Consider the following 25655-nt stretch of genomic DNA (forward strand, 5'->3'; position numbering starts at 1 on the left):
ACAATTCTTCTGTGTCAATTACCTCATTAACAGTGGAAAAAAAGAGTGCTATAAAAGGTGTGAAATCAGTTTTCACAGTATTAACATCTAATAACAATTAGGCAGTGACTACCTTACTTTCTTATTTCACTCACAGAAGTAAAATCAGCTGGAAGGTGAAACCAAGAAGGTGAACACAAGGCCAGTAATCATCTTACACCTTACCAAAGGCACTTGTGACAAGTAAGGAGCAAAACAGGTAATTCCAGGGTATTACTCTAGCATGTTATATACTGGAATATGGTTAATCATGCAGTGAGAAAAAAAAACGGGAGTGTTTACAAAAACAGACATTATATGGTCTAAGCATTCTGGTCCATGTTTATTTGAGAGATAACTATCCTAATGGTGTCTGGGATATTCAGAATCCATGCTATGGTGTATATTAGTCTTCTATTCTTGGAACTAATCTTTGGGGATTAGGAAATGGGACAGTGTAAAGATTTCATCTTAAAAAACATTTTTTATAGTTTGTGTTATATAAGGGGACATATACATAATTGTAGTGCACTAACTCAATGTGTTTAAAATTTAAAAGACATTTAAAAAAGTCTTTGAAGGTTATCAATATAAAAAACATTTATACAAAAAAGTAATGATGAAGTTTATAAATACAGAAATAATAAACTTTGTGTGATAATTTTAATATAGAAGGCCACAGAGTAGTCAGATCAGAGACAATGTCCTCAGTCCATTTCCATTTCCACAGTTAAGGAACTGAAGTAGATGAAGAATATGAAGATAACGCAGTGAAAGTTTCACTTTCTATTCTTGGCCTCCATGCTTATTTTTTAGTAAGTTGCAGTGTTATTCTCTCAAGGAGTTCGGTAATTTTTAGTGGTATGTGGGCCACTCAAGGGGTATATGAGAAAAAGAGAAGTTAATATTTTCATGTGCAGTTATAAAGTTCTCTTCTTTATTTCTTCTATTTTACCATCTTATATATAATTCTAACAAAATCCCATGAGGAGTAAAGGAAAGGAAAATAATTTTAATGTTTTAAAGTATACATTTTAAATAGAAATGGCAAGGAAAATAAATATTTCCCAAAGTCACATGATGTCAGCATAAGTCAATGCAACTTCTGCTCCATTGTTTGCTTTGTTTCATCTCAATAACAGATATTTTTTTCCTCACATGTCCAAATGATATTTTCCTTTCCTTTCTCTTCCATTTTCCTTTGATCTCTTGTTTTCTTTGTTGATCTCCTCTACCAACCACTGGCACTAAAGCAAATTTTTCTTATTTATAAGCTATTTTGTAATGGAGACAATGGATTTTTACAATTTTTTGAAACACATGTAAGTTGTATCTTTTAATGGCCTTTCGACAATCTCTTGTTCAGGTTATCGCCTGGAATTTGTTTTCTTTCCTAAAATAATACATTTATAAGTTTTTAAATTTAGTTATGGTAAAGAAAAACCCTACATCTTTTTTAAAAATTAATTTTTACTGGAGTATAGTTGCTTTACAACGTTGTGTTAGTTTCTGCTGTACAGCAAAGTGAATCAGCTATATGTATAAATATATCCCCTCTTTATTTATTTATTTATTTATTTATTTATTTATTTTTTGCGGTACACGGGCTTCTCACTGCTGTGGCCTCTCCCGTTGCGGAGCACAGGCTCCCGACGCGCAGGCTCAGCGGCCATGGCGCACGGACCCAGCCGCTCCGCGGCATGTGGGATTCTCCCAGACCGGGGCACGAACCCGCGTCCCCTGCATCGGCAGGCGGACTCTCAACCACTGCGCCACCAGGGAAGCCCTATCCCCTCTTTTTTGGAGTTCCTTCCCATTTAGGTCACCACAGAGCACTGAGTAGAGTTCCCTGTGCTATGCAGTAGGTTTTCATTAGTTAGCTATTTTATACATAGTAGTGTATATATGCCAACTCCTATCTCCCAATTCATCCCACTCCCTCCTTCCTCCCTTGGTATCCATACGTTTAAGAAAAACCCTACATCTTTTTGTTCTGTATTGTAGAATACTAACTGTTTATAAGTGGAAGGATTCTATATATACCCATCTAGTTTTAACTCCCCTTTGAATTCCAGTCTGAACCTCTAAATGCTTGACTGACATTTTTTATACTGATGTCCCATTAGCACCTCAAACACAGTATGTCCAAAATTCATTACATTCTCTCCAAATTTACTTTATTTTTCTCTTTCTTATCTCTGTTAAAGGTATCAGCAACCTCCCCCCAAAACCAAAGCTGGAAACTTTAAGATGATCTTTGAGTTGAAAAAAAAAAAGTCCTGTGGCTCTATATTATTCAGTTAGGCACAAGCTGTGTTAGTTCTGTGATTTGTCTTGGATCCATTCCCTCTTTTTCCATTCCTCTGCTCCTACTCCATTTTAGACCCCAATTACTCTTGAATTAGTTCCTAAGTGGTTCTTGCATTTTTAGTTTTTCCCTTTCCCTTTTACCTAGCACTCTGAGGCCTACATGGTAACATTATGGAAGACCCTTAGGAAATCCTGAGACTCCAGTAACTGCTGTGTAGAGATATTTTCCTTCCTAGGGCTATTGTCCTTTAGCAAGATGAGTCAAGATCTGTGAATCCTTTACAAGGAATAGCTTGTTTATCCATAGTCAGTAAGAACAATTTGTAGTATGTACCTAAAAGCTCTTATTCAAAGTTTCATCTTGATAATATTAAGTCTAAAGTTTCTTTGAATTTTGAGAACGACGAAATTCTTCAATTTAGACTTACACTTGCCTATTCTTTATATAAATACATATATTTATAGTTAAGTTAAAGGTTAATGAGAAAGAAGGTTGTCCTTTAGTATCCCAAATAAAGGTAAGAGATGATACTGACAGGATGTTACCAGATGCCTTGAATCATATAATAAAAGCAGTGAGGCCGTTTCTTGAGTCTCCTTTTGAAAAAGTTGCAGAGCTTTGGCTATCAGTCTCAGACAAACCCCTCGGTGTCATCTTCCCCCAGCAGCCGCATAAGCTTTGCTGACACTGGGGGCTTAGAAACTAGACAGTGGGAGATTGCAAGCTTGAGACAGAAGGTCAACTAAAGGTAGAATCTGGAAAGAATCTGGCACTGAAATAGATTGGGAATATAGGGAGAGTGAAATTCTTTAACTGGTCTCTGGTTCTTGGTGTTTTAAAATTTTGATTTCATTGTGGGATCAAAGGCAAAAGAGATGGGAGACACTTTAAAAGTAATTTTCCAAATGACTTTCTAAAATACAGCTGATAGTGTCACTTTCCTTCTTTAAAACCTTTAATAGCTCCCCACTCCTAAAATGTAAACTCCCTAGCATAGCGTTTGAGGCCCTCTATAACCAAAAGCTCCCCCATCTTTCCAGCCTTATCTGTAGCTAAAATGCTCTTCAGAGAAGCCCTGTGCTTTCCAATCAGCCTGTGTTATTTCCTTTGCCTGGAATGCTGCCTCCTGACTATGGCCCTCCTTCCAACACTTTTTCTTACTGAAATCCTACCAATAATACAAGGTCTAGGTCTACTATTACCTTCTCCATGAAGCTTTAGGAATCCTTCTGTTAACTGGAAGAAACTCCTTCCTTCTCATTGATTTTCTAGAACTTTAACTATAAATCTCATAGCACACGACACATTCCACTTTGAATTTTAATCGGTTGTATCAGTCTTATATTCTTAACTAGATTGCAAGATTTATAAGGGCAAGGGACTGTCTTTCTCATTTCTGTTTCCTCATAATAGTTTCCATCATGTAGGCACTCAATGTTTGTCTTAAACTAGTAGTTGATATTAGCATTTTTTCTTTTATTTTCTTCTTCTTTTTTACCAATTTCTGTAAGTACATTGTCTACTGCAAACTATTATTTTTCAGGTGTTCATTCTTAACTTAGTCATTAATTCAACCATCAAATATTTATTGAATGCCTGTTACTTGAAAGGCACTAGGCTAGGGGCTGTGGGTACAATGAATACAATATAATCCCTGTCCTCAATGAGCTTGGAGTTTAGTAGGAGAGGCAGGTAAGTGGATAGGCGATTACAATGCCATTTGATAAGTGCTACACAGAGCCATCATTTAAGGTTGTACAAATTGTGCCTTATATGAGAGAACCCAGAAAAGAGGTAAGTGGAGCATGAAATGTAGCCCCATCCTCTCCTTTCCAAGCTTTGCACCCTTACATGGTGCTGTGTATCCGTAAACGAAGGATGGGTTTTTATCTAATGCACACAGAGACTCTGTATATGATAGTGGTCCCAATGCCACTATAAGAGTAAGTAAAAGATTTTCTATGAGCACTTGGGAAGGGTACTTAGTCCCAAACTTGAGGAGTTAAGAATGAGTTCCATGAAGAAATGCTATATAAACAGCTTTTCAAGACAAATGGGAGTTACCCAGGTAAACAGAAATGAGAAGAATGCTTCAAGTAGAGACAAATACAAAGATACAGCATATAAGGAACTACAAGTAGTTAATTATGGCTGGAATCTAAGAGCAGTGAGGGTGAGCTTGGAAAACAAAGCAGAGTCCAGATCATGAAGGGCCTCAAAAACTATGGTGAAGGTTTGAATTTTATTTTGAAGGCAATGGGAAGTCATAGAGGCATTCTGACAATGACCAGATGGATATTTCAGAAACCTCACTGGTTGTAGGGTAGAACTGGGGGAAGGAGGCTGCAGGCAAGGACAGTGGGAAGTTGCAGGAGGTCAGGCACGAGATACTGGTGATCTGAGTGAAGACAGTTGGGAAGTGGAGATGAGAGAATTTCAGACCTACTTAACAGCAAAGACAATGAATAATTTTCCATAAAGTTTGTTCCACCAGTCAAGAAGGTGAGAAAATCCACTATTTCAATCAAACAGGCTGGGTGGTATGGATGAAAGTGTGGGAACTTCGTAGTTAGACAATACAGAGTTTGAATCAGGGTTCTACCACTGGTTAGCTGTGGGATCTTGGGTTAAGTCACTTAGCCTTTTTGGCATTAGTTTCTTCACCTGTTAAATCTGTAACAACACACTTGAATAGTACACTTAAAGTGTTGTTGGGAGTTTTAAATTAGATATTATATCTGTATGTGCTTGATTCATAGTAAATACTATAAAGCTAGTTTCCTCCTTTTCTCCTCTTTCCTTTCCCCAGTTGATCCTTTAATAGGAGAGCCATTTACAACACCCTGAAATTGTATAGATACAAACTTAAAAAAGCAGAGTTGTCCCCAAATGGTATGTAAGGTAGGGCTTTTCAGTGTTAACGGTGAACTCTTTATGGTGAACTCTTTAACTAATGCTTTACAGTATTAATGGTGAACTCTTTATGTTGGAGCAGTAATTTATACTGTGACTCTTACAGTTTACTGGGTCCTATATAGTTTTGGCAATCAGAAGAAAGATTATGAACCTATTCTCTAAAAATATATATATAGCACATATGTACAACACTTTACATATAATTTTAATTAGTTCAAAGACCTTCTAAAACTCTCGATGAACTCTATTAAACATTTTCCTTTATGCTAATTCATTTAATTTTAAAATTTATGATAGTTGATAGTGACCTAGTATTTATGCATGTGGCAAATTGGGATATTTCTGTAGATATACAGTTTAGTGTTTAACAATAGCTTATACTTTCAAATAAGTTCTCTTAAGAATGGCTATGTGGATGTTTTCTGAAAAGTTGACATAAAGAAATAGGAGAAAACATTTTAGCTAGGACATAAAAGTTTGTTTTTATGACATAAAAACATACTGGCTCATATTGAGGCAGGAGGTAGATAAGCCCTCAGGGCAAACGGTTTGAGTTCGTTCCCTGTGGACAGATGCTCCGAGATGGGAATAACAGGACAGTTGAGAGAGGAGGCTGGGCCCTGCCCAGATAGCAAATAACGAGACCATAAGTTCCTCATTCTCGAAGTCAGGAGGCCTCCCCAACTACACATGCACAGAAAGCCTCCTTGGAGGTCAAAAGGGGAGTGATGTCAAGTGGCCAAATCTACTCATAGGCCTCTTCGGTAGAATCCATCTTAGCTAAGAGATGTGCACGCACACATGGGAAAATCCTGAGATATACCGAATATGGACTTTGAACCAGGCAAATCAAAATGACTGGCCAAAGGAAACCCACATAAAAGTGATCCAAACTGCCACGAGGGTGTGGCTCTCTCTCTGAGCCTGCCCGTGTGTCTATCCACATGTACTGTACTACTTTTTTTCCTAATAAATATTTTACTTGTTTCACTACTTTCCATCTTTGTGGGAATTCTTTTTCTGCAAAGCCGTAGGGCCAGGGCCCTGTCACTGACCACTGGTCTAGTGGCTAGGATTCGGTGCGCTCACTGCCGTGACCTGACCTCAATCACTGGCTGGGAACCGAAACCCTGCTTCAAGCCGCTGCAGGCCAAGGCCACCCAAGATCAATATTAGAGGATAAGCCTCTTCTGATAAAATGCCATCATCTAATAGTATCATGTATCAGGAGCTCTAATGAGCCTTGTGGTACATTTTCCTATGATCTGCGATATTTGCGGCCAGAATTGCAGCAACAATCATTTATCCACTTCTGTTTACACTAGACAGTTGAGAACTGTGTCCAAGCCACTGGTCAAATTACACACAGTATGCTGTGCTCTAAAAAGGATGTATACAATAAAAATTCAGATTCAAAACAGTTAGGGCTGTGATGGATCACAGCCAAGTCCCTTTGTAGGTCAAGAGGGAGAGTTACTATGGTTAGTTTCTTATTCCGTCACAAACATTCCTGTGGTAAGCAGTAATGAATTAAATGGTGGGCTGTGGAGGGCAGCATCAGTATACAGAATAACATGTATTAAGACAAATAACTTTTATCCTGTGACAGTTCATGAATATAGGTGTCAGAGCTCACAAGATTCAGATGATGACTTGGCAGTTTTTCCTGAAAACTGGAAATGACCTCCCTCTGCCGTTTTAAAAATTGCTTATACACATAATACATCCAGTAAACATGTTAAAAAACCAAAGCCTGGATTAGGTGTTTTAAGGTTCCCTTTACCACAACTCCTACATTGCTTTTTAATTCACACAACTTTTGAAAGGGTATGAGAATAGGGAATCTACAGGACAGGTTTTAGTTCATGGACCTTTTAAAGTAAGTTATCCTCCATCACTTAACAAATGTAGAGTTATACAGGAGAGTTTTCACTGTTACTTTTAAGCCTCATATGATGTCTACTGTGTTCAAGTTGCATTAATATCTAAAATGTTTCCTTATAATCTGATATAAAACCACAGACCAAAACATTTGCTGACAAGAAGGCAAGGAAAAAGTCAGGAAAAAAGCCAAGTTTAACCATACCCAGTACTTACAGGTCTCACAAGACCAAGAAAGAACTCTTTGCATATTTGGAACTTATAAAGGAGATTCACTTCCTACTCTTTATCAAAATGCTTAAGATACAACTATAAAGAGGCCTAATGTTTTCTGACAGGTAGACGATCTCATACAAAGTAGTTAAAAGTATTATATTAATCTGACAAACTAGGCAGATACTATCTGGAGCTAGAGAAATTTACTATAGGGATAACACATGTGCTGAATTGGTTTAAAGTGTTTTCAGAGTCATTTGGTCCCCTTTGAGCACACACGTGGTGTAGGATAACCTCAGATGCCTGAGGCCAAAAGCTAGGGGAAAAAGCATGAGCAAAAAGAGGAAGAAGACAGCTAGAGAGAGAAGAAGGGACTGGCAAAAGGTAAGGGCTACGAGTGATCATCATAGTATCACAAAACTTGGTTTAGCTTGGTTAAGGGATCCAGGAAGTAATGAGGTGGGACTAGAGGGTGGAAGCCTTCTATTACTGCAGTACAAATTAACTTGCAACCTAACATCCGAAAGCCAAATAACCTTGGCCTCCTGGGAAATGTAAATGAACACAAATGGAGTATTATCTTATTTTTAAAAATAGCTGCAATATTATGCCTTGCTTATTATAAACCTGATTATTTTCATTTGAAAACAGATGTCATATTTTAAATTTAATCCTTACATGCCAAGGGTAGAAAGCATCAGCTACTCACAATGTTTAGTCATAGAATTGCCACAAATATCATCTCTTGTGTAGGCTTCTGACTCAAATGTTATTCAGAAGTATTTATGTTTTGCTCTTTTGTTTTGTTTTTTCAGTTTTTCTTTGTTTTGTTTTAAAGAAAAGAATAATAACACACATGGCTTATTACTGCAACTGGCTCTTATGTTCTCAGATTTCTTCCGATGACAAAAGAAAAGCACTGATTTCATGCCAAGAATATAACATTTTAAGAGTAAGATGAGCTGTTCCTAATATTTTCCAAAGGGTTGTTGACAAGTCAAAGTGAAATGCAAAGATTCCTTCAATTTCTTTCTTAGATAATCTTTTGATGCGATACACTATCAGTGATGAAATGCTTGTGGTCTCATAACCACTAAATATAATCTAGATAGAGAGTAATTATTTTTAAAGTCTCATGTGTTTCAGTGACTAACATAGCATTATGATGTACTGCTGAAAGGACTCACTGAAAGTAAACACCATTTGGAGTTTCATTTTGCTCTGGTGAATGTTGTTGGCCATTTTCCTGTCTGAGACCCATCACTAGCTCAAGAGTTGGATCCTACTACATTACTTTCCCACAGCGGAGAAATAGTATAACCCAATAACACTTTAAAGCATGCTGTTGTGCTAAGTCATCATTCTCGCTAAACATAATTTACTTCTAGGAAAGAGGTGGATTCACCATCATGTTTTGTCAAGCCGAGATATATGAAACTTTGATCTTAGGTTGGTAGTAGGGCAGTGTGAGTAACGGTTGCTATGAGTATCAAAACAAATCATACATTTGCCCATAAATAATATTTGATTAATGCTAAAGATCAAAATTTCCTTTAAATCTGAGTAATCTGCTCAAGGATATAACAATGAACTGTCCTCTGGGTTCATTTAATCCATGACATGGATGGTAGACTACCTCTGCCTCTCCCTATTGATCTGAATAGTTATAACCTTAATTCTTAGGTTTATACACTTGGTCTCTGAGGTTAATTCAGCATGTTTCCCTTGTATGCCCAGGGAATCTAATTGTAGTTTAGCAATTGAAGATGCAGTTTCTCATGTGAGTTTCAAAAAAAGATGATCATCTCTGCAAGAAGACAAGAGCGAGAACTTGCCATGTTTTTCATTTAAATGTGACACAAAGCCTGAATTGACTTTATCCTTGTTTTGATGCAGAGGTCTTCCTACTCCCATAAACCTTAGCAACAGATACAGTCTGTATTTGTTTGGCCTGTCAAACTAAACTTGACTATACAGCAGCAAGGATCAGCACAAAATCTGATCCACCCTTGGAACAATAGTATACATTTCAGAGACTAGGGACTCCACTCACTTGAGACTATCTAAATTTCCTTGATGCTGACATAACTTTGTTCACAAAATATCTGGATATGCTTGATTATATAATGCCTCACTGCTTTATTTAACCTGAAGGGTAAGGTGAATTAAAGATTAACTGACAAGTGAGATTTAGTAGGACTTAAGTCTGGTATGAAGAAGCCTCTACATGGAATCCTAATTAAACTAAAATCTTTGTAGTCCTCCTTTTTTTGCCCTATTCTGGGGGGGAGCAATGTTTTATCCAGACAAGAAATGGCAGATTCTAAAAGTTTTTGATGTATTTAATGTGGGAGCTAGGCCCAAAACAAAAGCCTTATGAAGTGGTAATTGTAAAGAAGGCATCTCATAGCAAAAAGTTGCTAATCAGTTGTAATTACAGGAAAAATAGTTAATGAATACATAATTAAAAGAGTATCATATATCTTCTGATTATATATAGTTTTTCAGGTACATGAATAAGCAGTATTTCTCAGATTTGTTCTGTCTTCTATGTGATTTTAGATAATACATTCAATACATCTGGTCATTGTAGAATACTTCCTTCATATTTGTATTACAAAAGTACTCTAGACCTAATTTGTATGTCAAATGAGTGATTTTAATACTATCATATTCTAGACAAGTGGTTCATTTATTCTCTCGAGTTGTTCAATATTTTGCTACTTGTAAATCCAATATTGAGAGCTTTTCCTTTTATTGAACTATACTTGATTTCATTTAATATTTTCATTTGTTGAATTTTCAGTCTAACTTTATTACTAGGTTTTAACAGAAGATGTAAAACTAGAAAAATTACGATCAGTGCCTACCATTTTGCAAACAGAAAATTCCCAAGTCCAAATATGGGTTTGACATAAAAATTTGTAAAGATAATCTGTAACCATACTGACCAGAATTGGCATCTCTGCTTTCTTCTCACAGTATTCAACTATGGCTTTCTTAATCTTTTCAAAATAGGACTGTGCCAGTTGCAGTGCACTGATTTCAGCTTAGAAGAAAAGCTGCTACTTGCTTGGAAATCACTGTTTTGTTTTTGTTTTTAATACCCACAGAGGAAAGAGATGAGACCTGATCAGAACAGCTCTCATGAAAGATCCTACACTACTGTTTGACCAAAAATTGTAGGGCTCAGATGAATTAGGGACAGTGGGGTATCCTGAAGACATCAAACCCTAGAACTTAAAAAAAATTGATATAAAAATTTATAACATGAAATTTTCCATTTAAACCATTTTTAGGTATACAATTCAGTGGCATTAAGTATATTCACAATGTTATATAACCATTACCACTGGTCATTTCCAAATTTCTTTATCATTCCAAACAGAAACTCTGTATCCATTAAGCAAAAACTCCCATTCTCCCATCCCCCAGCCAGCCCCTAATAGCACTAATTTACTTTCTGTCTCCACAAATTTGCCTATTTTAGATATTTTATACAAGGGGAATCATAGAATATTTGTCCTTTTGTTTCTGGCTTCTTTAAACTGTTTTCAAGGTTCATCCATGTTGTAGCTTGTATCAGAACTTCACTCCTTGTTTATGGCTGAAAAATATTACATTATATGTATATACCACATTTTGTTCATTCATCTGTTGAGGGACACTTGGTTGTTTCAAACCAACAAACACTGGGTTGTTTCCACCTTTGGCCATTGTAAATAATGCTGCTATGAACACCGGCATACAAGTCTCTGTTTGAGCCCATGTTTTCAATTCTTTTGGGTATTTACCTAGGAGTGGAATTGCTGGTAATATGGTAATTCTATGTTTACATTTTGAAGGAATAGCTAAACTATTAAACTGTTTCCTATGTAAGTTGAATCACTTTACATTCCCCCCAGCCATGCACCAGGGTTCCAATTTCTCCACATTCTTGCCAACACTTGGGTGTGAAGTGGTAGCTCACTGTGGCTTTGATCTGTGTTTCCCTAATGAGTAATGATGTCAGGTATTTTTCATGTGCTTATTGGACATTTGTATACCTTCTTCAGAGAAATGTCTAAAATGTCTAAAAATTTGCCCACTTAAAAACTTGGTTGTCTTTTTGTTGTTGAGTTATAGGAGTTGTTGAATAGAAATATAACTAATGTTTGTGTGTTGATTTTGTATTCTGATAATAATCCTTATTAGATATATAATTTACAAATATTTTCTACCATTTTTTGGGTGGTAAGGATTGCTGGCCACCACCAGAAGCTGGAAAAGGCAAAGAAAGATTCCACCCAGAGCCTCAGAAGGAGCATGGCTGACACCTTGATTTCAGACTTCTTGCATCTAGAACTATGTTGCATTAAGCCACCCAGTTTGTGTTATTTTTAATGGCAGCCCTAGGAAACTAACACATGTTCAATTTTGATACCTTTTATTTCTTTTTCTTGCCTAATTGCTCTGGCTAGAATTAACACCAATCCTTCTCAAACCCTTGCAACAAACTGAAGAGGAGAGAACACTTCTTAACTCATGCTACAAATCAGCATTATGCTTCTATCAAAGCCAGACCAAGACACTGCAAGAAAAGAAAACTACAAATACCACTGATGAATAGTGATGTAAAAACTTCAACAAAATACTAGCAAACTGAATTCAGGAGCCTATTGAAAGGATTATGCACCATGACTAAATGGAATTTACACTAGGAATGCAAGGATATTTAAACATATGAGAAAATCAATCAACATAATATACCACATTCATAGAAGGGAGGGAAAATCATAATTATAATCATCTCCATTGATGCAGAAAAAAATTTAATAAAATTCAATATCATTCCATGATAAAAACACTCAATGAACTAGAAGTAGAAGAGGATTTCCTTAATGTAGCAAAAGCTATATATGAAAAAATCCAACTAACATCATATTCAACGGTGAAAGATTGAAAGCTTTTCCCCTAAGGTCAGGAAGAAGACAAGGATGCCTGCTTTTGCTACTTCTATTCAACAAAGTACAGATTCTATTTGTTTTCAATGTTTCTGTGGAGGAATGGGAGATTAGAGCTGCCCACTCTGCCATTTTGCTGATGTTACTCCCAAACTCTAGAACTTTTATACTATCATCATACATAAAGCAGTACTTATTAAGTTCACATATATGCAAATTATAGTGCTGGAAAATAAAATTAATAGGTGAAATCAACTGAGTACCTATAACTATCAGGCTTTGTTCTGAACCTTACTGCCTAATCCGAAATCTTCGCAACAATGCCATGAGGTAAGTAGTATTTTCCCCATCTTATAAAGGAATCAGTGGTGACTTGGAGAAGTTAAGCAATTTGCACAAATTAACAGCTAGTAAGAAACAGAACAGAGCAGTTAATGTAGTCTGACTAAAAAATCATACACTTAAATAGTATCCTTGTAACAGTCAGGGTTCCAACAAGCCCTGAGGATAAATTAAGGGGGTTTTACTTACAATGAGATTAATTACAAGGGTATGGGTGGGATGTAAGAGAACCATAAGGATGGTGTAGTAAACCTGCACTACAAAAAAGCAGAGCTGTTGCCACCCCTAGAGCTAAAGGGACCGGGGGCTGGAAAGAGAGTGGTGTAGAGAAGGCTTACTGGACAGCGGTGTTAACCTTTAGTAGAGGAACACAGCAAAACCGAGAAAAATTTGAGGGAAGAATCCAGGGGGATAAATATCCTGACCTCCCTCCTTCCCATAACTTGTCAGAACTCCCCATTAGCTCAACAACTGGAAGCCAGAAGACATGGAGGTCAGCCATCTGGGGCAGAGAGCAGGGTGAAGAAGTGTGGAGAATGGATCTATGATGGGAGGTAGGGCAAGTGGAAGATATCCAGTACAACCATGGATACACAGTAGAATTCAGTAAATATGCTTTAAGTTGAGATGCTTCCAACTTAGAGGGAGGGTGAGGAGGGGAAGAAGCATTAATAAAGTCATACAGATCTGTACAGCAGACAAAAAGATGATGGAACAATATAAGCAAATGAATATCTAAAGCTCTCTTTAGCCCCATGATGAGAAAAATTATTAAAAGTACATCTGTGGGACTTTTCTTGTGGTGCAGTGGTTAAGAATCTGCCTGCCAATGCAGGGGACACGGGTTCAATCCCTGGTCCGGGAAGATCCCACATGCTGTGGAGCAACTAAGTTCGTGCACCACAACTACTGAGCCTGTGCTCTAGAACCCACAAGCCACAACTACTGAGCCACCATGCCACAACTACTGAAGCCCAAGTGCCTAGAGCCTGTGCTCTGCAACAAGAGAAGCCACTGCAGTGAGAAGCCCGTGCACCCTAACGAAGAGTAGCCCCCTGCTTGCCGCAACTAGAGAAAGCCCGCCCACAGCAAGGGAGACCCAACGCAGCCAAAAATAAATAAATAAAATTTATATAAAAAAAATGTACATCTGTGGATAAAGAATGTCACCAGCCATTTCAGTAAACAAAGGATGTTGCCGCCATAAAGCCATTAGCCACTGCAGCAGCCCCTGATGATGCACCCTGAGGGGAATTCAGGATGGAGAAAAACAGGATAGTGGCCCAAGGCAGTTAAGATGCATATCAAAGGAATAATTTCAATAAGCCCAGACTCTTTCATCTTCCCATACACAGAAAAGCACTAAAATCATTAACTTGAGATGTCTGTTTTTGTGATTAGCAATAATCTTTTGATGTTCAACTACATTTTTTTTTTTCTTAGCACAAAGTCCTATATACCCTGGCTCCTCCCTTACCTCTTTGGAACAGTCCCTTAGAGCTATCCGAGATGCTATATCCCCAGCTTAAGTCCTCAGTAAGTCCACTGAATAAAACATAATTCTCAAATTTTAGACTGCACATTTTTTTCAGTTGACACATCTCTATACAAATATTTTAAACTGTTTCTCAAAAATTATTTCCTGATGTTGGATTGAAGCATTAATAACTGAGCATACAACTTGTTCAGTCACTTGTCTACAAGCATGAATAATCATGGTGAGTTTGAGGAAGAAGGAACTGTTCATGATAGCATCTGGTTTCTGACAAGCAAGACGTTGGCTAATTTATTCAGAATGTGATGGGTCTTTATTTATTACCATTATTTTCAAATACTGTTATTACTTCATCTAAATAGTCTTGCTCCCAGATTTCCTTCACATGTTGAACTTTTAAATTTATTCACACTGTGATAGACTAGCATTTCAAAACATGACAAATGGTTTATAATTTATTATTTAATGAAAGAAATGAGTTATCCTTTTATTTGTGTATGTGTTTTGACCTTTATGATAAAGTAAAATCAGAATAAACATAAATCTGGAGATTAATACAATGAGTGGGATGTTTGGAAACATTTGACATATTTAAGAAGATTCAGTTATACAGGTCTACTTATTAGATACATCTTCCAAATGGTGAATGCTTTATGAAAGTAGAGCCTTAAGCTTGTTAGCACTTAGAGCATAAACGTTTATTTCAGGTCTTGGGTTCATACCCTGGGAGGAACTATTGTGATCTGCGAGAAATCAGAACAAGTCTATCTTTAAAAAACAGGACAGGGCCTCCCTGGTGGCGCAAGTGGTTGAGAGTCCGCCTGCCGATGCAGGGGATACGGGTTCGTGCCCCGGTCTGGGAGGATCCCATATGCCGCGGAGTGGCTGGGCCCGTGAGCCATGGCCGCTGAGCCTGCGCGTCCGGAGCCTGCGCGTCCGGAGCCTGTGCTCCGCAACGGGGGAGGCCACAACAGTGAGAGGCCCGCATACCACAAAAAAAAAAAAAAAAACAAAAACAGGACAAACGGCAGCATTCACTCAAAAGCCTTACTTGCTCACTGAGTTAAGGGTATGGCTTAGAGTCATATAGACTCATGTTGCAATCATGGCTCTGACATAAACAAATTAGATAAAATCTGAGTCTCAGTTTTCCTCATACATAAAATATGAATAAATAATGCCTCCCACATAGAACTGTTATGAAGAATAAAAAGAGATTACATATGAAAGTACTTATCACGGTGCTTAGCACACAAACACCAGTCAATAATTGGGATTATTATCACTGTAAAGATTTCTTCCTAAGGCTATATATTATGGGGAATCCAGAAATATGTGATTCTCAACAGTATTTCTATGGGTTGAATGTATTGATATGCATTGTAATTGAAAATGGATATTTTTCATTGGAATGATATGACAATACAGATTAATGTAGCAGCAGTACTGTGGTGGTAGTAAAATAATAATAATGATAATAAACTTACATCAAAATAATTCAGATACCATGGCTTTAGTTCTAAAATGTCCTCATTTACTTATTAAAATTGCATATTAGTCATTTACTATACTGACTTTCTCTGAAACAGATATATTTAGATTATTCCCTGTCAGACACTAGATAGTTATGTAAAAGAAGGGGAGTGATTGGGCTTCCCTGGTGGTGCAGTGGTTGAGAGTCCGCCTGCCGATGCAGGGGACACGGGTTCGTGACCTGCTCTGGGAGGGTCCCACATGCCGCGGAGCGGCTGGGCCCGTGAGCCATGGCCGCTGAGCCTGCGCGTCCGGAGCCTGTGCTCCGCAACGGGAGAGGCCACAACAGTGAGAGGCCCACATACCGGAAAAAAAAAAAAAAAAAAAAAAGGAAGGGGAGTGATTTAAGATAATATCCACTCAGATATTCTTTAGTTTGGTCAATTAAGCTTCTCCATCAAGGATGGCTTTAATTTAGTGTCAAAAGCCAATACTGCCATTAGTTCTGTACTTCTGAGACAAGGATTATTGGATGCTTAAAATGGTCTAGGACCAAAAGTCTTAAAGTTCTCACTTCCGTTGATCACCATTCTGGATTACTCAGTTTATCTGCATAAGCTATCTGCAGGGAGGAAACTATCTCTGTTACTTTGCCAGCGGCAGATTCTTCTGTCCTTTTAGAAAAAGGGCCTGTTCTGGTTTATTAATGTTGCCTACATCTAGATATGTTTTTTTAAAACAGCTTTACTGAGCTATGATCGACATATAACAACATGCATATTCAAAGTGTACATTTTGATAAGTTTGACAGGGGGATTTGTAAACAAGCCCCTTTGGCTCTCATACCCCCTATTCTCTAACTTGCCTTTTATAAAAAATAAAGGTGATGTTTTTAACCTCCAAAAGCTACTATTTGTTTTATTTTTCAAAATGTTTAAGAACATAGCCAGAAGAGAGCGAGGTCATTTTATTGCTTCATAGTCCTCATATTTGAAGGTTGATATCCTTCCTGAATTCTCTATCATCATAAAGCTTTGAGCCTATAGTAGACAAAACCCCCAAATACAACAAATTCTATCATGGTCAGCTTTCAGAACCTCTAATCAAGCCCCAGTGTTTTTCTACAATGGAAGGAATTGAAGCTACTTCTTGTAATTTCAGGAAGTAGATAAAAATGAAAACACCAAAACTAAAACAAAACACCTTAGGCTATCATTTGAAGTTTCCTAAGCTTAGTATTGACCCTGATGCTGCACAATGAGGAAAAAAGCTTGAATTCTTTTACTGGGAAAAGGTAGACAATCTCTTTTATGTAAGACTATAGACAGATCTTCAAAGCTCATTTGATATGCAACCAGCTTCTGAAGAAATACACGTTTAGACAATCTGTTGCAGTGGGCAGGTAAAAAGCTCATCATGATGTCATATGACATTTCTGCGTACACTTACCTCTGCTGTGTGCTTTGCCACATTCCCCACGATGACAATGACCTTCCCTTTGAAGCTCTGGAGCATGGCAGTGTAAGGTCCTTGGGTAAGCTCCCCTTCCGCAGTAAATGCAGTGCTGAATGGAATGTTGATGCTGCCTGAAATGTGACCCCGAATAAAACTGAGAAAAAAAGTTTAGGAAAACATTTATTTGTGTGCAGACTTGAATGTGTGACAGAAGCTCACAGAGGTAATTGATTCTCAGAAGATAGTACCATTAAAATCAAACACAAATGGAGACCAGACTTGAAAATTCCAAGCAGATGAAACCAGTTTAATCATACAAGCGAAGATTTAGCTTATTTTGCAAGACAAGTGAGGCTAACCTGACCTGGGTCGCTTCTTTATGTCTCTGAAAATCATAAGTGAAACTTAAATTGTTCCCCTAAATTGATATGAGATGATCACTAACCAGTTCCCTTTCATTTAAGAAAATTCTAATATTGTAACCAATTGCTGAAAATTAGTCACTGCTGCTTTTTAACAATATACCTCTGAGCCTCACTCCATGTTTTGGTCCCACCGCTCCTGGTGTGCAAATTGTCTTTTGGTGTGTGCACAATAAACTTTTACTAATTACTACTTCAGTTATTCATCAGTTTTACTTTTTTTTTTTTCTGAACACTTGACAATTCTAAACATCTTCCATGCTCGCATGAGTATTTTATTTAAACAAAGTAAGGCACCTCTGCAGAAAAAAAAGTTAAATGTGAAAATGCAATGAACAAGTGAAAGGAAGAAGACTAGCCAAAGATATAAAGACTTTCCTGATTAAATGAAGTATTGTGAAAGTGATCAGAATGCAACAAATAAATGGCAGTCACATAGCTTGTACAATATTCATGGTTTTCAGTTCATTACTATTATTATGATTATTTTAAAGATCTGAAATACAGCCAAATGGGTATTCTCAGATCTAACTTGATAATGCAAAAGCTTATCTACTTTGGGCAAGCAACTGCTAAATGGGACTCTATTTAGAATTGTTAGAGGTCATTAGCACTGGCTGGAAACATTTCTGTTGTTGGTTTATTTCTCAAGTAAACTTAGCTATTTCAATTCTTTCCAATTTTATGTTCTCTAAAGGGGGTGATGTTTTACTATATTTGTACTTTAGAAGGGTTTTAATGATTTCATTGACTATTGTAATTTTGGGATTAAAAGCTTGTGTTAAGCTTAAAATATTTAGAAATATAAGATCTTAAAGAAAAAAATATTCCTTCAAAAGTAATTTAAAAGTACAATTTTAAAAAGTGAAATTAAAAAGATGATTCTTCACATAGAGTCTGTAGAGGAAGATTCTGAAATATTATTATTAATCAAATAACTTCTCAAAAAAGCATAAAATAAGAACCGCAAAAACTGCTCTGAAAGAGATGTATATGATGCTTTGTTAAGATATATCAATTTGGGGAGGACAGGAAAGGTTTCCACTAAGGAACTAAGTGATGGCCGAGGTAAAATTTGAATAATTAATAAAAGTTAATTAGGCAACAGGATGGAATGGAGGTGGTATAGGGTGGCGGAAAGGACAAACATTTTTCAGGCAGAAATGTCAGGCATATATTGGGGAGGAACATGACCAATCAGGAGAAAGGAAGGAAGGCCAGTACTGGTGTAGAGAACAAAGACAGCATGAGATAAGATGAGCCTGGAAATGGATGCAGAGGCCAGATCATACAGGGCCTTGCAGATCATGTTGTTAATATTGGTCTTTATCGTAGAGCAATGAAAATCAGAAAGTATTTTAAGCAGAGAAGTAACAGATCACATTTGCACTTTGGCAACAATGTGGAGAAAGGTTAGAAGGGGAGTGAATGTAAAGATTAGTTTATAAGACGTGTAGGCAGTATCTCATCTCCTCCCTAACAATCACTGATAAAGACCATGAAGAGATGTTTGTGTTCAATAGAAGCATTTTCCCCTAAACTTCCACTTTAGATGTGTGTTCTTTACAAAATGGAAAAGTCATAGAGTTTTAAAAAGTTATGTCACAAGCAACGAATATTCCCCATCCCCCCAAAAAGACTCATTTGTCATTCCTGTAGAAGGGGGAAAATTATAATTATTTATTGACATGACAGTTTCTCAGTTGCCCCAGTTTGTAGGTTCATCTTTAGAATACTACTTCTCTTGTTTCTCTGTCTCTCTTCTTCCCTCATTAATGGAGAGAGGAGAAATTTGAGGCTCCTACTCTCAAGAATGATGGTGGAGGTTGAACACGTATCTTAAATTTCTAGTCAGCTGTTGCTTCATCCTTTCTTATTTAAAGAAGGCATCTGGCATTAATAATGAGGGAAAGGACATAAAAAGTTCTGAAAAATGTAATGAGAGGTAGAATAAATATTATCATCCCAGTGTATACTGTTTAATTAGCGTCTTTTAGAATGAACAGAGAATTTATGATCATAAGGAGATCACCCTTGAATTTCATCAGCACTAGTATTTCAAACATTTATAATTACTCAATACTCAAAATATCAACTGCAATTTTCATGAACAGAAACGACTTTGTCCTCAGCATATAATTACTCCGATAGCACTTTAATCTTTAATAAGGACATACCTTAAAATAAAAATATTTGGTTTTTCAGAAACTCTGAACCTAACAACTCAATTATTCTCAGCAAATATATCTACATTTGCTAGTCTGAATCAACTGGCAGAGAGAGTTTCTGTGTTTATCAAACAGCCAGTATCAACCATGAACATTTTTCCTTTCTAGTGCTTTTTGAATAGCAAAAGCAATACAAATCTATCCTAGTCAAATGCTCTAGCAGACATGTCTGCACTGCCTGCCCACCTCCCACCTTCTTGTTTGAAAGGAGCTCAACTACTGACCCTGATGAAAGGGTGAGCCTAGGCTGTCATGTTTGTATCAGGTGATCCTGCCACGATCTGGACTGACAGGATAGGAGGGAGGGGATGAGTGAAGGTGGATATCTGACACAGGCTGATATCCTGTGTCAGATAGGCTGAGCCAGTTAGATTCTCTCCCTTCAAAATCAAAATAAAAGATAAAAGACAATGCTCAGACTGTGTTAAGCTTAACAATGTAAAATCACATTTGAGTGCCTTGTATATATATTTTATTCAGCCACATGTTAAAAAATTAGTGACTCTAGAAATAAAATTATTTATTTTACAAGATAAATTCTATAAATATTTGGTTTAAAAAAAGTACCCATCTGTATCTAAATACTCAATATCTAATATCTGTATCTAAAATCATAGATAAGCATCTAGATGATTTTGTGGGTTCAATATCACGAATTTATTATGTGCTTTTAAAGAACACTTTAGTATGTCATACAAGTATGTCATAAACTTATCCTAGAATTTTCTTTTGTGCTTTATGGTTTGATGTTTTTAAAAAACCCACTAGATTAAATGTTAAAATGCTTGACAAAGTAAGATTGCAACAGAGTCTTTTGGGTAAGAGAAAAGTTATAATCCAAAATGCAAAACTTTTTCAAACATTTTTCAGGCTATCTTAACACTTTGGAAGATAAGACACAAAAGAAAAAAACGTCTTAAACCACACTTCCTCTATTCTTAGTTTAGTTCAAGCAAAAAAATCCTGGAAGACATATAAAAGCACTCATCCAAGAACACTCTTGTCATAAAAATTCTAGTGCAAATAAGATTGCGTAAGCACAAATGCTTGTAGACAGGGTGGTCAAACCTGTAAATAGCTATCCTTAACTGTGAGACTGGCAAATAGCGGAGGAGAATGAGACTGGCCTAGTTACACATTAATATATTTACAATGAACATTTTCTTTTTAAGTAAGTTGGACGATGAAGACAATTTTGGTTATTTAAGGATCTTGTTTCCTTGGTAATTATTTACATTTCACTGCCTACATTAGAAATTCTCATGTGACACAAACATCATATGATGAAGTAGAACTTTTTAAGGCAATTTCTAAACACATGAGAGGCTGTCAGATTATACTGTAAAGGTAGGCAGTTGAATATTATTTTTAACTTTCTGAGTCTTTCATAATCATAATAAAATATTAGGTGTTTGAAAAATGAGCACAGAATAGATTCTGTACATTTTGTGTTAATTGGACAGAATACGTAAAGTAAAACAGAAGTTGATTTCTGACATATAGTGACTCTGATTAATCCTGGGCAAAACATGGCAAGAAGAGCAAAATGATACAGAATACACTGAGATAAGCACTTTCTCCATGTTCTAAGGACGTAAGTTTTACTTCCTTGTACTGCAGTGGAAGACAAGTATGTATAAGTTCTTAATAATAAGGCAGTATTAGAGACGAACATGCAACAATATATATTTTAGGATTACGACTGTTACTTCATTGCTTTCCTCATATTCTAGACAAAAATTTGGACTCTTTGCATTTGCCTTTTGCATTTAGAAAAGCCAGTGCTTGTCAGCATAAACACAGGCATGGGGTAAACAATACCCACACTTAAAGAGGTCCCAACAGACAGACACTATACTGTAAACTTAAAAAGCTTCAGCTTCAAAGTACCCAGTTTAGAGAGTATTAAGGCAATAGAAGCCCAAGTATTTATGTGGTAATTAGTCCCAATCACATATACATCTTGACAGTGTACTTATAACAATGTCCACCATAATTTTCAGATTGGTTTTCGCAAAAACCACAATAAAAAACAATGGCACACACACTAGCTTTTTACCTTTCAATGTTTATAAGACATTTTTGCTATTAGGATTTTTGATGATGTCTTTGAAGGAATTAAAAAATACAAGATATGATTAAAGAAGTCAGCAGTAATTACAATGAAATCTCTTCCATGGAATAATAGTAGCTATAAAAAAAAAAACAGAAAAGCATCTTGTTATTATAGCAGTCACCAAGTCAGGTGTTTGTACCTTAAATTTTTTTTGTGATAAAAAGAGTTGGTTTATTAGAACAATATTAACAGGTAAGGATGATATGCATTATCTTGTAGGTTTCTAAGATACAAAGACTTTCCTGTATTCAAAAGTCAGTCTATATAAAAGTACTACAAGTAGATGCTTCATACTTTAATCAAGCAGATAGAAAAATATATCAGTTCTAAGAACAACATAGGTACACCATATAGGTAAATTACATAGATAAATGTTCATATTCCAGAAAAATTCTTCACTTTACTAAAAGATTTTTAAATTCCTTTAAAATATTTAATGGCTCGGGGCTTCCCTGGTGGCGCAGTGGTTGAGAGTCCGCCTGCCGATGCAGGGGACACGGGTTCGTGCCCTGGTCTGGGAAGATCCCACATGCCGCGGAGCGGCTGGGCCCGTGAGCCATGGCCGCTGAGCCTGCGCGTCCGGAGCCTGCGCGTCCGGAGCCTGTGCTCCGCAACGGGGGAGGCCACAACAGTGAGAGGCCCACATACCGAAAAAAAAAAAAATAAAATAAAATAAAATAAAATATTTAATGGCTCAAAATTCAACACAAATAATCTCATGTTTTCTAAATCCTAAAAGAGCACAGCATTTCTCACTTAGTGACATACCTCTATACAAAGCATACTAGTATCTTACCAGAGCACTTCTGAAGGTATGTGTACTTTTATGTTGGCTTGTCTGTTTGCTATGTTAGCTAATTATAATTAGTGTTAAAGAGCTCAAAGTAAATGTTATACCCTTTTTTTTTTTGCGGTACGCGGGCCTCTCACTGTTGTGGCCTCTCCCATTGCGGAGCACAGGCTCCGGAAGCACAGGCTCAGCGGCCATGGCTCACGGGCCAAGCCGCTCCGTGGCATGTGGGATCTTCCCGGACCGGGGCACGAACCCATGTCCCCTGCATCGGCAGGCGGACTCTCAACCACTGCGCCACCAGGGAAGCCCTAAATGTTATACCTTTAATATTAATATATCAAAATCCAAAAGTTTCCTATTATATAACTAAATAGCATTAACTGATACAAAAATTATATCTTTAGATACCATTTTTTCTTGCTAAATCTATTGTTGCTTTCCTTGAACAGCACCACCGTCCCCAAGTCAGTCTAAAACCTCATTTTTGTCATCTCAATAGTGGCAACATTCAACTGTAGTGTACTAATAAATAGCATCCTCCTATCTCTAGTCCCATTTTCACTCGCCTATTTCAGACACTCACTACCTTGAACTTAGACTATCGCAGTAGCTTTTTGTTTTCTCCAACTCTCATCTTTTCCTTTGGAAATCCACTTTATTCACGATGTTACATTAAAAATTTTGAAACAAGCTCTGCTTATCACATCCATGCTGAGAAACCTTCCATGGCTGCCTATAAGACAAAGCCCAAATTTCTCAGTTCAGCCCTTATGAATAGAACCAAACTATTTACTTCAATCCCAGCCAAACTGAATTACATGCTCTTTCCAGTATATGTTCTGCCTAGTTCTTGTCTTTTTCTCTGCCTAAATAGCTTTTCTCCATAATTTTGAGTGTTCAAGTATTACCCATGCTTCGAGAGTTTTCTCCATGAAATTTTCCCTTCCCACAGTATCTGTATATCTCTCATGATAGCAATTTGATTTTAAATAAAACATACTAATGTACCTGACTTCCACCAAGACTTTAAATAAGTTATAGGAAGGATCTGTATTTATCTGATCTATGAAACTCTTACAATGCTTAATACAGTATCTAGAATACATCTAACATATTTGATGAGTAAATAGATTTCAGAATTGTGTCAAACCTAGAGTAACTAGTGGCAGCTGCAAATACGCTAAATGCCTCCTGGCCTTCCTAGCTAGTGGCACCACTACTTATCAATACCTGTAAGTGCCATGATATAGAATTCTCTTTTGTCAAAATACAGTATGAGAAAAAAAGAAAGAAACAGCTACAGAAGTCATTTTCCTGGATTTTCTCCAGCACAGATACCAACCCAAAGGGCCTAGTAAAACTAGGTTATTTCAGGGTGAAGCTAGAGACCTCACTCTCTGTGACTGCAAATATGAAGGAATATTTATGCACATCAAATCTTTGGGTGATTCTATCCTTCTAGTCTTGCCTTCACCATTACCTCCATTCTCATCCTTCTTCCCACTGCATTAATCTCTCTAAAACACAAATCTGAGCATGCCACTTACCTGATTAAAATTCTCTAATACTCTCACAGCCTATGGAATAAAACCCAAACTTCTTAGCATGTTATGCAACATTCTCTATAAGCTGCCTTTGTCTACTTTAGTCTCACTTCTCACCATCATATATTCCAGCCATGCACATCCAGAGTACTTGTAATTCCCTGAATATGTCTTCCTCACCCTCTGTGCACCCATACACTATGTTTTTTTTCAGTCTGAAATGTCCTCTTTCTCTTCATTGCTAGGGTGACTTCCACTCGTCTTTCAAGACCCATTTCAGGCATCACCTGGTTTAGGTGACCATCCTTATATTCCCATGGCTTTCTGAGTATGCCTCAGACATAGAGCATTTCATACTGTATTGTAATTATCTATCTAACGTGTCTTAGCCACAAGATTATGAGCTCCTGTTGGGCAGGGGCTCTGATTTAACCTAGCAAAGCAGGTTCTCATGCAGGAATGGCTCAACGATTTTTTAAAATTAATTAATTTATTTGTTTTTTAATTTTTGGCTGTGTTGGGTCTTCACTGGCTATGTGCGGGCTTTCTCTAGTTGCAGCGAGCGGGGGCTACTCTTCCTCGCAGTGCACGGGCTTCTCATTGTCGTGGCTTCTCTTGTTGAAGAGCATGGTCTCTAGACGCGTGGGCTTCAGTACTTGTAGCACGCGGGTTCTAGAGCACAGGCTCAGTAGTTGTGGCACATGGGCATAGTTGCTCCGCGGCATGTGGGATCTTCCCAGGACAGGGATGGAACCCGTGTCCCCTGCATTGGCAGGCAGATTCTTAACCACCGCGCCACCAGGGAAGCCCTGACTGGCTGATGGAATGAGACTGATGGCACTCAGGAACTGGGGCAATGGATGGGTGTCAGAGCAAATAGGATCTCTTTAACAATTAATGTACTTCTCACAACTAACTATTAATCCAGACACTGGAGATATTTTTCAGTAGAGGCTATCATATATTCCCACATTATACAAGGGCCATTCAGATATGGGAATACAACTGGATAGAAATTATAATTCAAGTAGCTTAAACCTAGATCCAAATGGGATGAAAAAAAATCTTACTAAGCCTCCACATTATCTATCTTGCTCTGAACACAAGTATCTCTATATTACTTTGAAGACTTTTTTTGAAGTTAATTCTTCAGGACACAGAGACAAGAGCAATACTAGCATTTACTAAGGAGGAATAATGTGGAGTAATAATGAAAACAACTGAGTTTATGTGTTTTTCAAATTAAAAAAATTAAGCCTGAGGTGGTCTTTCCTATAGCTTCTGATATTAAAAAAAAAAAAGGTAAGAGTTTTACAAATAAAGCTGCAAAAAAAGCCTTGACTTCAAGGAAATGAGAATATATTCTTTTGAAGTATTTATGTTCATAGATAATAGTTGGACCCACATTTACATGGCTAAGACCACACTTAATATGAACTCCAGAAAATTTTAAACTCTAAATATTTAGAAATATTAAAGAAAACAACAGTTTAAATTGTGTA

At 37.1% G+C, this 25655-nt stretch overlaps 1 protein-coding gene across 4 annotated transcripts in view; it reads right to left on the reverse strand.

The window, feature by feature from the left end:
• The window catches only part of TBCK (TBC1 domain containing kinase), a 234974-nt gene that overhangs the window by 10221 nt on the left and 199098 nt on the right, over positions 1–25655 (reverse strand). For all 4 annotated transcript variants that reach the window (XM_060104569.1, XM_060104545.1, XM_060104552.1 and 1 more), the window contains exon 25: positions 17045–17204. In XM_060104569.1, the coding sequence (XP_059960552.1) occupies positions 17045–17204 (160 nt within the window). The remainder of the gene's footprint in view (positions 1–17044; positions 17205–25655) is intronic.

This window comes from Mesoplodon densirostris, chromosome 1, assembly GCF_025265405.1.
Source record: "Mesoplodon densirostris isolate mMesDen1 chromosome 1, mMesDen1 primary haplotype, whole genome shotgun sequence".
NCBI classification, from domain to species: domain Eukaryota; kingdom Metazoa; phylum Chordata; class Mammalia; order Artiodactyla; family Ziphiidae; genus Mesoplodon; species Mesoplodon densirostris.